The sequence below is a fragment of the Protomyctophum parallelum genome (assembly GCF_964188405.1).
Source record: "Protomyctophum parallelum genome assembly, chromosome: 23".
Classification (NCBI taxonomy): domain Eukaryota; kingdom Metazoa; phylum Chordata; class Actinopteri; order Myctophiformes; family Myctophidae; genus Protomyctophum; species Protomyctophum parallelum.
In genome coordinates, this window is record NC_139715.1 from 1184046 (window position 1) to 1200533 (window position 16488).

At 40.8% G+C, this 16488-nt stretch overlaps 1 protein-coding gene across 1 annotated transcript in view; it reads right to left on the reverse strand.

Moving 5' to 3' along the window:
- The window catches only part of LOC310854340 (polyunsaturated fatty acid lipoxygenase ALOX15B-like), a gene marked incomplete at both ends in the record, with an annotated part of 38434 nt that overhangs the window by 9701 nt on the left and 12245 nt on the right, over window positions 1–16488 (reverse strand). Inside the window, 7 exons of the mRNA XM_083758938.1 lie at window positions 1424–1567; window positions 2581–2747; window positions 4054–4148; window positions 5433–5555; window positions 9079–9160; window positions 11568–11766; window positions 12346–12513. Coding sequence (XP_083615064.1) covers window positions 1424–1567; window positions 2581–2747; window positions 4054–4148; window positions 5433–5555; window positions 9079–9160; window positions 11568–11766; window positions 12346–12513 — 978 coding nt within the window. The remainder of the gene's footprint in view (window positions 1–1423; window positions 1568–2580; window positions 2748–4053; window positions 4149–5432; window positions 5556–9078; window positions 9161–11567; window positions 11767–12345; window positions 12514–16488) is intronic.

Here is a 16488-nt window from a genome sequence, read left to right on the forward strand (position 1 = left end):
GAAGATACAAACACACATCCAATGTTTGTAGTTGCTACAAAAGCTGCAACAGCTACAATAAACATTGAGCTAGTTTCTATCTTCAGCTATAAGTTATACAAAGTTATATATGTTTATTTTGGTAATCGTTTGTATCTGTGAACGCAGCATTAGTACAGAAGAAGGTAGGATTCCGCACACCGTCTGTTATGCTCCCAGTATGTTTATTAAACATATATATATTTTTTTTTCTCCAGTTTTTCATGTGTCTATGTGGTGACACTACTTCATTAGACACCCTGGAGTTGTTTTTATGTGCAATGGTGTGGTTGTATTTTGGGTTTCTTCCTGGAGGCTGAACCCTTGACAGTCAAACAGGCCAATGAAATAAACAGTGATATAGTGACAGTCAAGCAGGCCAATGAAATAAACAGTGATATAGTGACACCACACTATCAGCCCCTTTATCATACAACTACAGCTGTGGGTGTGGCTTCAGTTCAGGTGGATCACCACCCACCACCACCCACCAGGTAAACCAGGCATACTTAATGAACTGGTGGGCGTGTCCACATAAAAGCATGCTTTTAACAAATACTGTACAGTTTTTGGAAAAGTTTCTTCCCCCTTATATTGTAATAATACTGATGATCATGTTTTAGGGTGGACAAAAATCGTGGCACTCCATCTTTAAGGGATGAGATGAGAATCAACGTTTCGACCCTTCCGGGTCTTCTTCAGGAATGAGTATACAACAATGTAGGCGTGTGAAGTCAACCAGCTGTCTTTGCAATGAGGATAATCAGGGTAATAAAAGACACACCCACCACAACTACTAACAGGGGCTAACATACAGCGCAGGCACACCTGAGCGTCACGAAGATGCCAAAAGCCGCTCGTGGCCGGCGTCTCTTCCGGATTTTTAGACAGCTGATGGATGGAAATGCCACGGGGGCAAGCTTTTTTACCACACGGTATTCTGCCGCATGGGTTGAGCTTCATTTCCATCCACCAGCTGTCTAAAAACCAGGAAGAGACACCTGCTAAGAGAGGCTTTTGGTCGCGCATGGAATTTATTTATTTATTTATTTTACATTAAAGCCAGGCCGGGGGCCACAGGACCAAAAGCTCAAGGAATAGAGTTTAACCTGTGATGTCATGCCGTACTTTTTATTTGTGTTTTCTCTATGTCTATTCATTTGGTCATTAAGGTCCACAGAATGAGAGGCCTGCTCTGCCGGAAACACCGGGAAAGAAAGCTATTGCCATTTTTGTATACCACACCATAGACAACCTATAAAGGCAACATTTTCCAAATCAAACTAGGGGGTTTTCATGACTCTGAATTCCAAGCATTAGTTTTACACGAAAACCTCTGGATGATGTCATGCGCAATGGCTTCTATTGGTTTAATGTGTCAGTCTGGAAGCTTAATTGTTCTCACCTGGATGGCGATGGGCCTCAGTTTGCGTTCAGGTGTTAAGTTCAGCAGCACCAGTGGAGCCATCAGGTATTGCTGCTTACCATTGATGATGTTTGCTTCCACTCCGTCCAAATTCTTATAGTCCAACAGGAACATGTTGCCATTCTGTTGGAAACATTAGCTATGTTAGAATTACAGAGTTATACATACATACATACATCGTTGCCAAAGCGGCAGTCTTCAACGATCGGTTCACACCAACCAATCAAAACTGTAGCAAAGCAAATTACGTCTTTGTCAATGTGGCTAACCAAACAAACACACGGTCAACGAGTGCTATAGCATGTAAACAAACACGGTAAAATATGTTGGATGATGAATGTATATTATGTGTTTGATGTTTCTAAAACCTGTTGTTTCTGTAAAGAACTATTTACTGTATCATATAGGGCGATTTAATAGCCAGATAGACACGGTCACAAGTTACTGCAGTGTCCAGCGCTTTTGTTTTGACGTCACCGAGTTGAAACGGCGCTGATTGGCAGTAGATTTTCAAACGAGTCCTACCCCGCCGGACAGTGTACGTCACCAGACCCTGAATAGCCAGAACCCCATTTTGGACTGAGGTCGATTACAAAAAAGGCTTCTAAACAAAAAAACCTTTTCTTAAAAACCTATGTTTCTATGTCAGTGGTGCTCAACCTTTTTCATGTCAAGGACCCCCTGTATTTGGTCGGCGAGTCGCCGACCCCATTTCAGGGAACACCCCCCTCCCCCCAGAGGCAAATATTTGAGTTCGCTCTGAAAGAATATATATTCATTCTTGCACCACATTTCCATGATTTTTCAAAAATAGCAGATCTACAAGCTCCGAGTGCCAGCAATTCAAGGGCTGGAGCCAGGCTAGGTTGTAGCAGTTCCCACACTATTGGTGTCTCAATGAATAAAGTATCACTTCACTATACCTCCGCTCCTAATAACCACTTTTTTATGATTTCTTATTGTTGTTATTTTTCATGTCATGATTATGAATTGAATACCCAGGACCTCAATGGAAACAAGACCGCAAGGACTTTTTTCCGGTGATCCCATTGGACGTGTGTTTGACTGTACCCTGCACTGATTACATTTCTGCCATTAAAGTATTCAATTTAAAACCAAAAAAAAACACAAAGCACCTTAATTTCCTCTTCTAAGCTCCGCCCACCATGGATGCTCAGCATGTCATTGGTCACAGGGAAGTTGTCCGGCGGGGCTGTACAGCGGCGGATCAGGATGGGGTTGACACCATTCAGGTACTGGTAGCCGAAGAAAGCGTCCTCTTTCCAGTGTTCCCGCACGTAGTCTGCAAGACAGATAGAGCTTTGCTTTGTTCTCTGCTTTATGTTTGATTCATTGATAGATTGAAATATGTATTAACAGTTTGTAGAATTACAGTACATGTCAAGCACAAACTCAATACAAAGACTGTTAACTGTGAGTGGACGACCCAATTAAGCATTACACTTGTTTACAACAGGGTCCACCATGTTCAATTCATCAAAACATTTAGAGACATACAAATAGACACTTCTATATAGTTAATGAACAGAACAGGAATTCATCATAAAGGAAGCAAAAAGGGAAAAGATACATTATACAGTGAGGGGAAAAGGGGGGTGGGAGGGGATTCAGATTTTACAGGGGCCATGCAGTATTCGAATTGCAGCCGTCCGTAGGTGCCCTTTGAGAGCAGTTTTGAAGGAGTCAAGGGATTCACATGTCTTAATGACTGTTGGTAGGGCATTCCACATTTTGGTGGCATAGGAGCGAAAATAATTTAGTCCCTTGTTTGTGCCGAATCTGGGTTGTACATGGTTTGTTGCACTCCCTAGGTTTACGTGAACTGTTCAGCCAAGAGGCATCCATTTTGTATTGTTTGTTTGTGCAAAGTTGTGCACCTTTTTCAGTATGTTTAGCGCCTCACAAATGTGATTCATTATCGGGAAGAATAATAATAAGCATTGCAATTTCAATAGGGCTTCACACTGGTGCAGTGCTCGGGCCCTGATTATGTGAATTTGTATTATTTGTGTCTAACTTCATTATACTCCATGATTGACACACTTGGTTTTCAATAAGTGGTTCTCAAACTTTTTGAAAACTCTCAAATTGATAATTAAATGCTGTGGGACCTCCATTTGAAAATAACTTTGTCCCTAGCATGGGCAAAGCATAAGGAAAGCTTTCGCAGAACATAGCAGATAATAATAATAATAATTAATAATAATAATAATAATTAACATAGCAGATGGGCAATTCAAGCTCTTGTCGATCTGCTATTTTCAGAGAACTATAAAACAGAAAAGACACTATTAGTATAGAGCCCTGAAGCACCACACACCACACACACAATAGAATATATACTATTATACTACAGTACTATAGTATATACTATACTATACTATATACTAGTATAGAGCCCTGAAGCTACACACACACAGCATTTTGTCATTGTAACATCCGGTTTGGCTCTTCAAAATAAGGGTTTACGAACGATAAAACCTTGGCAATGAGCGATAGATAGATTAATTAATCCTGGCGGCCAGACGGTTAATAGTGACCCCCCCCCCCACCCAGACCACACTTTGAGAACCACTGGAATTGCCAACCTGAAATGTCAGTGCTTTTGACATAGGCAATGTCGTTAATGGTCTTCCACGTGTCCTTGGAGTTTGCCAGACATTTCAGGTTCAGCTCTACCAGACTGGGGAGTGAATCAGTGAGACGAACACAAGACAGTTTAACATAGAGGAGAGGACTGTCAATTAGCATATTGAATTAAATACTGGTACCTATTTCAAAGTAAAAATCTCATAAGTGTGCATTTCCACCAGTAACGTGGATTTGTATTTATGTATTGTGAATCGAGTTTCTGTGTGAAAGTATGGAGGAATTGGGAGGTTTCAAAGTTTTATCACTTAGGTTTTAAAAGTTAAATATTAAAAAGCAAACTATAAAACATCATCTACAAAGTGTATGCTTGAAGTACAAGCATACGTGTCCATAGTAAGCTGGATTTATTTTTTTACAGTTAATTAAAATATGTATAGAATTTAATAGTTTCCAGATGAGGGTATTTTTGATGAACATGATTAAAATGGAGTTTGAAGTTACAATGGGTGTGCTTTGGATAAAAAAAATGCACCATTAGCCATTACATTTAGATTTTAAAATGACCCCATGTTTGAAAGTGAAATATCCCTTTAAACATTACTGCCCAGCCATAGGCAAGATCATGGTGAAATCCTCTCTGCTAAATAAGCAGAGATAAAGGGTCACTTCTGCCCGAGCCGGAAGTGATGTAGTCTGGATCTGTAGTGTAGACCATGGGAACGGACATTCTATCGCCCCCCCAGAGCAGCAGCATGATTAGCGCGGCTGGGATTAATCTTATACGGGACAGGCGTCATGTGGCATGGAGTTAGTAAACAGGGCATTGTATGCCATTCTGAGCATAAATACCACTAATAACCCTGTCTGTGCGTGTGCACATGCATGTAAGTAATGGAGGCCCAAAAAAAAGGGTAAAATGTTTAAAATAATTTGTAATCAAATCTCGTGTATCTCGTGGATGGCTCAGATGGAATTAATAACTTTCCACGAGATATCTCGAGGATAGCACGGAATGGGTTAACATTAAAAAATATTCACATCAAATTATTATTGTAATGCAGCATTAAAGGAGAATTCCATGCTAGAATGATTTCTTATCTTTCTTACCTTTCTTTGTAGTTGTTACGTCCCCACCAAAGAGGTCCAGGTTTTTCCATCGAAATAAGTAGTAAAGTGTGCCGCTTGGGATATTATTTACATTATGAAGAGAGTATATATACAAAGAAATTATAATTTTGAGCGATGGAAAAAATAGCACCTGGACCTCTTTGGTGGGGACGTAACAACTACAAAAGAAAGGTAAGAAAGCCTTTTAGTATGGAATTCTCCTTTAACAATGGCCTCATGGCCCCTCATACAATAGTAACTGGTTCACCCTGTAGATAATGTGAAGAGAAACTCTGTGCTCTTGGTGACGGTGAAACGGACTTCGTACGGCAGGTCCAGAGGATTACCAGCCTTCATGCAGTGAGGAATGCCTTCTTCAGCTATATCCCACCTATGGAGGAAGAATAGAAAGCAGTCAATTGGCTTGGAAGAACTTGGGTAATGACCAAACCGGCAAACCAACTTCACTTAGTATTTTGAACTTGGGTAATGTGACCAACTTACACTGTAAATCCCTGGAACATGTGACACGTTTAAAACATAAACGCCAGTGTGTAATAATAAAATACCAAATGTTTATTAATGTTCATAAAATACAGTAGAACACGAGTTCACCTCACGAGAACACCTAGGCCCAGATTTTGAAGATGCGTTTTACAATGGGGTAATACATAATTTGCCCTCGCTCTGTGCACATTCGTATTATGAAAGGCATATCGGCCCGTGTTGAACGCACTCGGCCCGTGTTGAACGCACACACATTATGGCATACGGCGTTCCTGAATATTTTAGCATTGTGGGAGTGTCCATATGTTAATTATTTTTGCTTTGCGCAATTTGCTATTAAGCCCCTTGACCTAAAAACACTCAGCGCATAACGATTAGACGTGGGTCTGACCACCTCATAAACGCAAAAAGCACTGTTTGATTGTACACTTGAGCGGCTCTGGGAGGCTGCTAGAGTGTTGCCATGTCTGTTTATTATAAGCGGCTTCTTTTTCTGTAAAGTTGCTTGTAAATATTGGTAGTTTGGTTGCTTTTCTTGTTTCTAAAGTGATTATTTGGGCTTTTCTCCTAATGTTGTTTAAACCAGTGATCCTCACACAGCACATTCCCATGTCAAGGACCCCCAGATGAATGCATTTGCCCAACTAAGGACGGCTAATCCAAAAATATTTTGGGCCAGTGACCCCCATGACAGATTTGTGTTTTAAAATGTTTCAATACAATGTTTAAAAAATATTCCACAATTGTCACTTTTTTCCAAGATTACTTTTGAAAATAGCAGATCTACCAGCTCACAATGCATCACATTCATTCATTAAAACTATGAACTCTGACTGCAGGGGGATATATAATGATCATTATAACAATGTGCAAGAAAATATTTAAAAAGAAGGAAGAACTTTATATTTGTGGACAATCAAAATATGTTTTTTTATTTTAATGTGGTGTCATTAAAATTAATCTGGATATGGCAGACTCACTATCTAGAAAATAAAAACATGGCACTTCATTTAAAATAGGTTACAGACCCCTGTTATATGCGCTTCTTTTGGGATTATTTTTATAGACCTATTTAGTTGTTTCTATGGGACATGGCAACAGAGCTCTCTGCTGCGTCAAAGAGAGAGGCTTTCTTTGGTAAAATGTTGAGATTAGAAACGGCCATAATTCTTACATTTCTCAACCTTTCAAAAAAATAAAAACATCTCCATAATCCTTGGGAAGTTTGCTTTCATACGCTGTATCACACCCGATTCAAGTCTTCTTCAATAAAATGCTACGAGCGAACTCAGCGAAGACCATACCATCGGGGCCACAGCATTACGCAGCACGCATTCAACTCATTCCTTCGTCGTGACTTGAATGAAATAAAATATAATAAACGTTATTTTACTGGTGTTTTTCAATAGAAACAAATAAAGAGCGTGTGTAGGCTACTGTGTGCAAGTGCAACAGTGCATATAAATGCATGCACTAGGCTATATTTCTTCCGTGTCGGGATGGTGATTGAGCTCTTCCAATTAAGTTCACAGCCCTTTTGTCTTTCATAAAAAAACGTTGATATTAGCCTATAAACACACATGGTTCTCTCATTTCTCAACAGTTTTATTAAATGTAAAAATCTCCATATTCCTTAGGAATCTTGCTTTCATTCGCTGTATGGTACATGGTTCTATCGTTATCGAATTAAACAATATCAAACTAACTTGCATGTTCGGGGGTTAGACGATTCTGGGAACATTACGCATGGATTGCCAATTTGCCAATATGCTGCTATCTACTCGCAGTTCCATTCCGATCTGAAAGGTATAGGTGGGTCTGTTCTTTTGAGGCATAAAGGTGATAGCATGCAGTGCAATAGGAATAATTAACCCAAATGTGACAAAGGCATGTCATGTCTTCTATGGTGCCAGCCTGAAGAAATGTAATACCACGATCCCCAAAGGGCGCATTCCGTATGTGACATCAGCTGACTGGTAAAGAGAATAGTACGGACATGTTGATTGGGTACGTCTCAAACACTCCTTAAACACTCCCATGACTAATTCAAGGCCGTTTTGCGCACTCCACGGGGTGTCGAAAGCGCTTCTTACCATTGCTAATTGCATAATTGCTATTATGACATTCCACACGCCCCCACCTCTTAAAACTGTAATATTATATGTAATATTGTTCCACTTGCATAATCGACCCCCTAGTGTTCAAATTCTAAATACCTATGACTGACTTTGATTGTAAAAACTAAACACGTTTATGTGTTTAAAAAGTGTTACAGGCGATTAAACATGTTCTTCTGTTTATAATCCAAACACTGTGACACGTTTCAAAAGTGTTACAAATAAGTGTTTAATACTGTTTATAACCTAAACGCTTGGGTTTAGTGTGTAGTATTTTGAACTTGGGTAATGTGATTGATTGATTGAAATATTTATTAACAGTTTGCAGAATTACAGTACATTTCAAGCACAAACTCAATACAAAGACTGTTAACTGTGAGTGGACGACCCAATTAAGCATTACACTTGTTTACAACACCATGTTCAATTCATCAAAACATTTAGAGACGTACACCATGCAGACAAACCATTTTTTTCCTGTGTCCTGTTCTTCATTTCCAGGACACCCCAGTTTGAGTTTGACGTGTGTAGCCAGGCCATATGGACCCATATTTGACAGTGATGGAAAGTAACTATGTAGATTTAATTAAGTGCTACTTCAGTTCAATTTTGAGATAATGTGGACTCTACTAGTACTTCCAATTTCCAGCACTTTTACTTCTACTTTTACTTTACTCCAATACATTTATTTGAACACTTTAGTTACTAGTTGTAGATTTTTATTATTATTTCAAAACATACATTAACCACTTCAGTCCTTTAAACATTTCAGCCACTTGAAAATAACCGATCTACAAGCTTAGAATGCGTCGCATTGTGAGCTTGTAGATCTGCAATTTTCAAAAGATTGTTATACATTTGAAAACTTGAAATGAGACATTCTGCACAATGACTACTTTTGTTACTTAAAGTACATTTTGATGCCAATACTTTCGTACTTTTAACCAAGTACATTTTGAATTCCGGACTTTTACTTGTAAGGGAGTATAGCATTGCATACATTGCAGTAGGCCTATTGATACTCTTACTTAACATTTGAGTACTTTTCCCCACAACTGCTGGGAAAAAAATGTCTGATATGTCTTTTTATTACATGGCTTGGTTGAATGCTTGATTCTGATTGGTCAATCGCAGCATTCGGTGGTCTGTTATTTGTTGATAATGACCACTCCGCTCTATAACAGACCGATGCCTAATCAAACCCTCGGAGCACCTGCTGCACGGGAACAGAGTGGCATTCCGACGCAGACCCAACGTTGATAGAACTAGTATGCTACAGATCAGACTCACGGATAGTCCTTTGCTCTCTTCTCCAGTTCTTTTTCTCTGCATAATTTGGACAAAGGATGTTCATCCTCAAAGTGTCTCAAAGCTGAAAGAAAAATTAAAAAAAAGATAAGAATAGATTTAAATCTGATATTCAGTGTTGATAATATGTAGGTTTAGAACCTCAACCCATTTAGACCTGCAGGGGGTCATATCTGAATCAACGGTTCTGTCTTGCTCTTCAACGAATCCAGGCGGGGAGTTTTTTCCAGTCTTATGTTGTATCAAAGTTGTATTGATAAAAAGGCACTCAGTTTACAATACAATAATAATTAAGAAATAAGGTGCATGTTAACTGAATCTTGCTTTAAGACTAATTCAAAATAGGGTATAGGCAAAGAAAATGAAAGTAACTATTCAATGTTCTACATTCAAATATCTTTATAGTTCCATCTTAAACAAACGAAATATGAAACTAAGTAACAGAAAATAAAAGAAGAACTTATGTCTTCCAGTGACATCATCATTAGGCAGATTATTTTTTAAACAAGATTTTTTTACAAAAATGTTTAGATTTTCATTATCGTGAGAATGATGGCTTCCATTTTCGCATTGCAACTTGTCAGGACTAGAAAGCCTGCCATTTTTATTAGCTTGTATTCCCCATCGATGATGTCACTGGAAGACGGTTTCTGATCTGCCCACAGTCCTCCTATGAGACACAGACCGAGTAGAAAAAAATTGCGCAATTTTTTCATGATTATTAGTGAGGACCTATTATATGAAGATAGGTTGAAAAGTGGTGAAGTGGTCCTTTAACAAGCGATCGTTAACTGTGTCTGTTAGAGAGAGGGGCAGAGAAGAGTGGCTTTGCTCAACTTGATTTATACTTATATTCTCCACTTTGATGAAGGTACATGTTCGATATATCATGCAGCCTTACTTATTAGCCTAAATTTTAGCTAATACAAAAAAAAAAAAAAAAGGCAAGCGGGCTCACCAGTTTGACACCCCTGGTAGGGTGTCACTAATAGCTTCTAAAGCCCTTAGTCAGTCTGACTCATTATTGTAGGCCTACATAAGAGGCTAAATTATCCATCACTCCCAAATAAAGTTTTTTTTTAAACGTATCCTGGGGAACATAAATAACAGAGCCCACCGGTGGTGCTGGGGTGGTGGTGGGAGTAAACATGAAAAGGAAGGGATGTCCGCACACTGTTTCTCTGCACCCAGGCAATTTTTATTTGGTAGAACGTTTCGACCCTTGCGGGTCTTCGTCAGGAATACACCCGTGACAAGACAGTTCACGTTGAAGCCAAATCATTTTTACAGCCCCCACGCACCAAACAAGAACCAGTAGAGGTACAGCTGATGAGGAGAAAATGGAGCTGGGTTGGGCACACATTACGAAAAAGCTACACGGCAATATCCAAACAGGCACTAACATGGCACTGATGGTAAAAAGTAGACCTTTGGTGTACCGCGTTGGGAGCAACAACCATTACTTTGTGCTTATCAAGGTCACAGAGAGACAGAAAGATTTATATATAGTGTCTGAAAAAGTAAAGACACGTTCAGAGCTCTCCAGTCTCCAGGACAGGCAACGACAGCGCTGGCCATGCGCTTCAAGGGGCGGCCCCGCCCGGCCAACGGACTGATATGGAGCGAATCGATGGACTCGCAAAATAACAGGTCGTATCTGCTTTTATTCATTTGCTGTCTATTCATATCACGTGGTCCCATTTTGTAATCATTAAAGATGCCATTTCTTAAGGTCCCATAGAGTTTACGTCTACAGCCTTTTATTGGACTTTATTTGAACCCCAGTACTAACGGATCAGAACCCACAAGGCAAAACGGAGCAGAGAGAGACCCCAAAACACCTGGAGGAAAAGGAAAGGAAAGGTACTATGTTTACCCAGGGTAACTGGACTAAGCATCAGATACTTGTTTACAGCCAGGCCCTGCTTATTTCATAGAACATTTCATGGTAGTGGTTCAATGCCTTGTCCAAGGGAACTTCAGCAGTGGTAATTTTTAACGTGTCGGACCGCTGATTCGAACTGGCGACCTTCCGGTATCAAGACCGCTCCGCAATCCGTTCGGCCACCGCTGCCACACGGAGGAGGAGGAGCACGGAGCCAGATGTTAAACAAAAGGGACTGACACGGAAACAGCTGGAGTGGATGGCCCATGCAGGCGAGGGTGGAAATGACTCCTCAATGGCCTATATTCCAAATGGAATTTAGAGGCAGTGGTGGAAAGTGTATTTCCAATAATTGTACTTCTAGTGCACTACATCTCAGAGTCAAATATTGTACTTCGACTCCAATACATGTATTTGAAAACTTTAGTTACTAGTTACCAGTTGTAGATTTGGGTTATTAATTCAAAAAATATATTTTTTTTACATACATTGAAGTTTTGAAGTACATTTTGAATTCCAGACGTCTTAACTAAGTAAGTAAGTAGCCTAAGTAAGTAAGTAAGTAAGTAAGTAAACCCCCACTAACCTTTCGCCTCTTTGAACAGGTGTGTCTGTCCATTGGCGATCAAGCGGTAGATGGGGAAGTGGTAAATGTCTCCTTCTGGAGACTCGATTTCAATCTTAGTGGGGAACCAGTCGACCGACATGAGGAGGGCCTTCTTCTCCAGCTCTATCAGCACCAGCTCACCAAGGCTTACAGGACAATCCACTGAGAAGGTGGAGGCCTGAAAACACACATTGAGAAATACTAGACCGGTGACCGGCTGTAGCGCACCGAGTCGGTAACGATGGAAGTTGGAGATCCATGCCCCACCCGGCTATGCGATACCCGTTGTACCCGTGTCAGAGTACACGTTCCACCCATCTGTCTGTGTCCCTCTTATGCCCATATATGGAGATTTCTGTATCTGTCTCTCTGTGTCCTTTTATTCCTATATGTCAGGCATCGCCAAATATGGAGTGTTGTGATGTCAGAAAAGGCCAGCTCATATATGGACCTGTCCAGAGCCTGGGCAGAGCCTGGGCAGAGGCCTTTTGTGGCGGTTCTGGACAACCGTGGGTCCGACCGACTCGACACCGGGCACTACACTCCCTGTGGGGGTGTGGAACGGCGTGTGTCGAATGTAAAGTCCGTGGGGTGGAGGCGAACGGTTCTCGAGTTACGTGCATTACAGCCGTACACACGTACAGACATTCGTACGGAGAGACAGAGTGCATTTATTTATAGATAGATTTATCAAAAATGGCTGAACTACTCCCCCCCCTCCCCCCCCCCCTTTAATTCAGACAGACGTCAGACTTACAGTGCCTTGGAAGAAGTCGACAGCTCCAATGACTGCTCCAATGATGCTAGTGAGCTTGGTGCGTTTGCTCTCACCCTCCCTTCCCACCAGCTTGATGAAAACAGTGTTGGTGGTGAACGCCATAGTGGTGCCAGCAGTGGACACTGTCACTTTGTATTTCACCATGTTCTGTCTGGGGGAGCAGAAGAAGGAGGGCCTTAGACAAACCCATCTTATGTCGCTCCGATGATGTCAATCTCTCTCTTGGAAGAGCCACCCATCGATTTCTCTAATATACGGCAACCTTCCCTGTGTTTCTTCACTATAGTCCGATCCAGAAGAACACAGTTTGTCGGCCACTGCTACAGAGCTGATCATGAGGTTATATCTTCCCTTCTTCTGTCATCGCTAGGGACACATGCATCAGTAGCAGTGTTGTTTTTGGCAGCAAATTTCTATTTTAGTATTAGTCATAGTCTCTTAATGGCTTTTATTTCGTTTTAGTCACATTTTAGTCACCCGAAATGTTTTAGTGTTAGTGTAGTTTTAGTCGACTAAATATCATTAGATTTTAGTCGACTAAATGTACAGGTGATTTAGTCGACTAAGATGTGTTTTGGCGGGCCTTGATGCTGTCATAATGACTGTTTTTACATACTTGCTGATAATAGCCGATCTTGTAGATCTGCCATTTTCAGCATGCAACCAAGTGTAAAATGACTTATATTGGATCTCTTTTCCACTAGTCCCTTCCTAACATTTTAGTCTAGTTTTTATTTGTTGACAAAATCGTCAATATATTTAGACTGAGTTTTAGTCATCATGGCTTAGTTTTCATGTAGTTTCCATTTAGTTTTTGTCAGAGAAAAAAGGTAGTCGACGAACATTTTTCGTCTTAGTTTTAGTCGACGAAATCAACAGGAATCAGCAGGAACTGGGGATGGCAATGAAGGACCGGGCTGTCTGCCGTGGCATTGTGAAATCTATGATCTCGACCGCGGTCGAAAAATGTCAAACCACCATGGGTCTTCAACAGGAGGGTCCCGGAAACCGGTTCTTTTTCAGACCCGGTTCCGAGATTGATTGACACTGTCAGAGCTGGTTATATTATATATTATATTATACGTCTGCTACTGTATACACAATTACAATATTGGTGGTTCTCAAACGTTTTAATTTCAATTTCTTGTAAGGGTCCATGTGGCTCCATTTGTACCCTCTCAGAGTTAGTCCTGTAAGGGTCCATCAATCAATCAATCAATCAATCAAAATCAGGGACAGAGGGAGAGAGGGAGAGAGACAGACAGAGGGATGGATAGAACCAGAGAGAGAGAGAGAGACAGAGACAGCCCAAGGAGAGAGAGAGTCAGTCATATCTTATCCTTCATTCTTATCACATTGTGATAAGAGGGGTGGAGGAGGGTGTGGTATAGCAATATGCAGGTTGATAAGGGCAGGTGCAATGAATGGGAAACACACCCAACAACAGTTTGAAGTCTGGACAGTTGGTTATTTGAAACACAAACGGTTTCTATGTGACCAGCCGAGTGGCGAAAAGTTAGTTTGATACGGTCTGCCACTACAGTTACATTCACAAACTCATGGCATGCGTTTTCATGATACAATAGGCATGTCACTCAGCACTCCATGGGTAAGAGTAACAGTGTCTCCGGCATATATGGTGGCTGTCAATCTGGGAACTATAGGGGATTTTATATACATGATGTCTTATGTGTATGATACGAGGCATAAATGTCTACATATGGGAATAAAGGCCTGTTATACTGTTGTTGGGCAGATTACTGCCTATAGCCCCATTTTCCCTTTGTCTCAGGATCAACACATAGATACTCATTAACATACTAACTTGTTCACCCTGTATAACATAGGACACGCACGGACAGCTTTGCACCAACATGCACGCACATGCACGCATGTCACTGCACAATGCATGCAGGTGACTCCGAAGCAATATAAATAAATCCCTCCCTATCCCTATCCCTTTAACACCAGACTAGAGAGATTATTGCTACAGTGAATGGTTTAAAATCACTTACCCTGCAATAATCTTTATGCTTTAATGGATCCGACGTGACAAAACAAAATAGAGTCCAGACGCTTCAGTTGACTGTGAATCTACACACTTACAGTTCTGTCATACTGGAGGTGTGACTAATACCGTCATACTGGAGTCCAGACGCTTCAGCTGACTGTGAATCTACACACTTACAGTTCTGTCATACTGGAGGTGTGACTATAATACCGTCATACTGGAGTCCAGACGCTTCAGCTGACTGTGAATCTACACACTTGTAGTTCTGTCATACTGGAGGTGTGACGTCACATCTCAAACTCGAAGAACTTAAATATACAATCAGGGGCTCCACTCAGAAATATACCAGTTTAGGGGCACGGTGGCACAGTTGGTAGTGCTGTCGCCTCACAGCTAGAAGTTCCTGGTTTCGATTCCCGCTCGGGGAGCTGTGGGCGCTGGCGGCGTGTTTCCTCCTCCGCGTCATCAGTGCCCATACCCGAAGGCGGGGTTGGCGAAAGGGCCTTTCTGTGTGGAGTTTGCATGTTCTCCCCGTGTCCCCTAGGGTAGGTACCCTCACAAAAACATGCAGTAATCCTGGTCTCTAAACTGCCTGATGGAGGGGAAAGGAACTGGTTGGAATAACGTGTTCCTTCCACGTGCTACGTCCAACCAGGGAAACTCCCCCCTGTCAGGTGTAAAGGAGCAACTTGGACACTCAAGCATGAAGGAAGCATGAGTTAAGTCCGTTGCTCTCCCCAGGTTGGCGGAGGGTGTGTAGAGCCCAGGATCACATTAGATGATTGACACAGGGATGAAAAATGGGTTACAAAATCGTGGGATACAAAATATATATTAAAAAAAAAGAAATATACCAGTTTGGCAACCGTAGTATTTTCTACGTAGTCATTGCCCCCCCCCCCCCCCCCCCTTTCATCTTTATTTACCCATTTATTTATTTATTTGTATTTTTTAAAATTTATTTCAGTTATAGTTGATTTCATTAATATACAATTTGTGGTTTTTACATTTTTTTTATTGTATTTCAGACTTTTATATTTTATACATGAATGTTGAGTACTGGTGTTACTAATGTGTAAATAATAATCATACTGGAGGTGGTGTACATTATGACGAACGTATACATCCATGTGGTACTTTGACCTGACACACACACACACACACACGCACACACACACGCGCACGCACACGCATGCACACACACGTCAATGTTTAAAGGGGGAATGACTCAGCCCTCAGGAGATAAGAACAGCAGAAGTGTGATAAGAGTTTTTATATACAAAAACGCTATACTGTACAAAACGTTTAGACATTTAGTCCACTCACATTTATAACCAAAGTACACCCTGGCTTCTGTCTGGGAGATATGTGGGTTAGTGCTTTGATTCTAAATATCATTATACAGTACACAGAGTTGGGGTCCGTTACTCTTAAAAGTAAGGCACTACATATTACATATTACTTTTGAAAAAAGTAATGCCTTACATTACTTTATTACTCCCTGGAGAAAGTAACTAGTTACATTACTCGTTACATTACTTTTGCGTTACTCCATAAAATCGCCTGAGATGCATTGTCAAATAATTTGCACTGAACTGCCACACACTTAACAAATCGGTAACACTTTACTTTAAGGGACGAACTCATACACGTAATTAAGGCTTGATTAAGGGTTAATTAAGGCTTGATTAAGCCTTTGGTGATTCATTAGTTATCATGAACTATCATTAAATCATCATTAATTCCTTGTCTTCTTCAATCCATTAATGTTTAAGTAACCCATTACTTAACCATTACTTAACCTCCGTTAATCTATCAGTAGTTAAGCCTGTTACTTAATGTGGTGTGTTTGTAGATCTGTTATTATCGGTCAGTTCTATGCCCAGGATGAGTGCTCATATGCGGGTAGGATTAGTGAGTTGACTCGGTCTCCGAAACTGGTTCTAAAACTCCCGGGGGTTTCACATGTTGGACTGGCTCACCTGGGGGTCGCAGGAGGACCCCCAGGGTTCATTTATCATCAATTAACTACCAGTTAATTGACGTTTAGTTAAGGTTTAGTTACTAGATGCTTGTCCTCCAAAGTAAAGTCACTTTCATTTCATCATTAA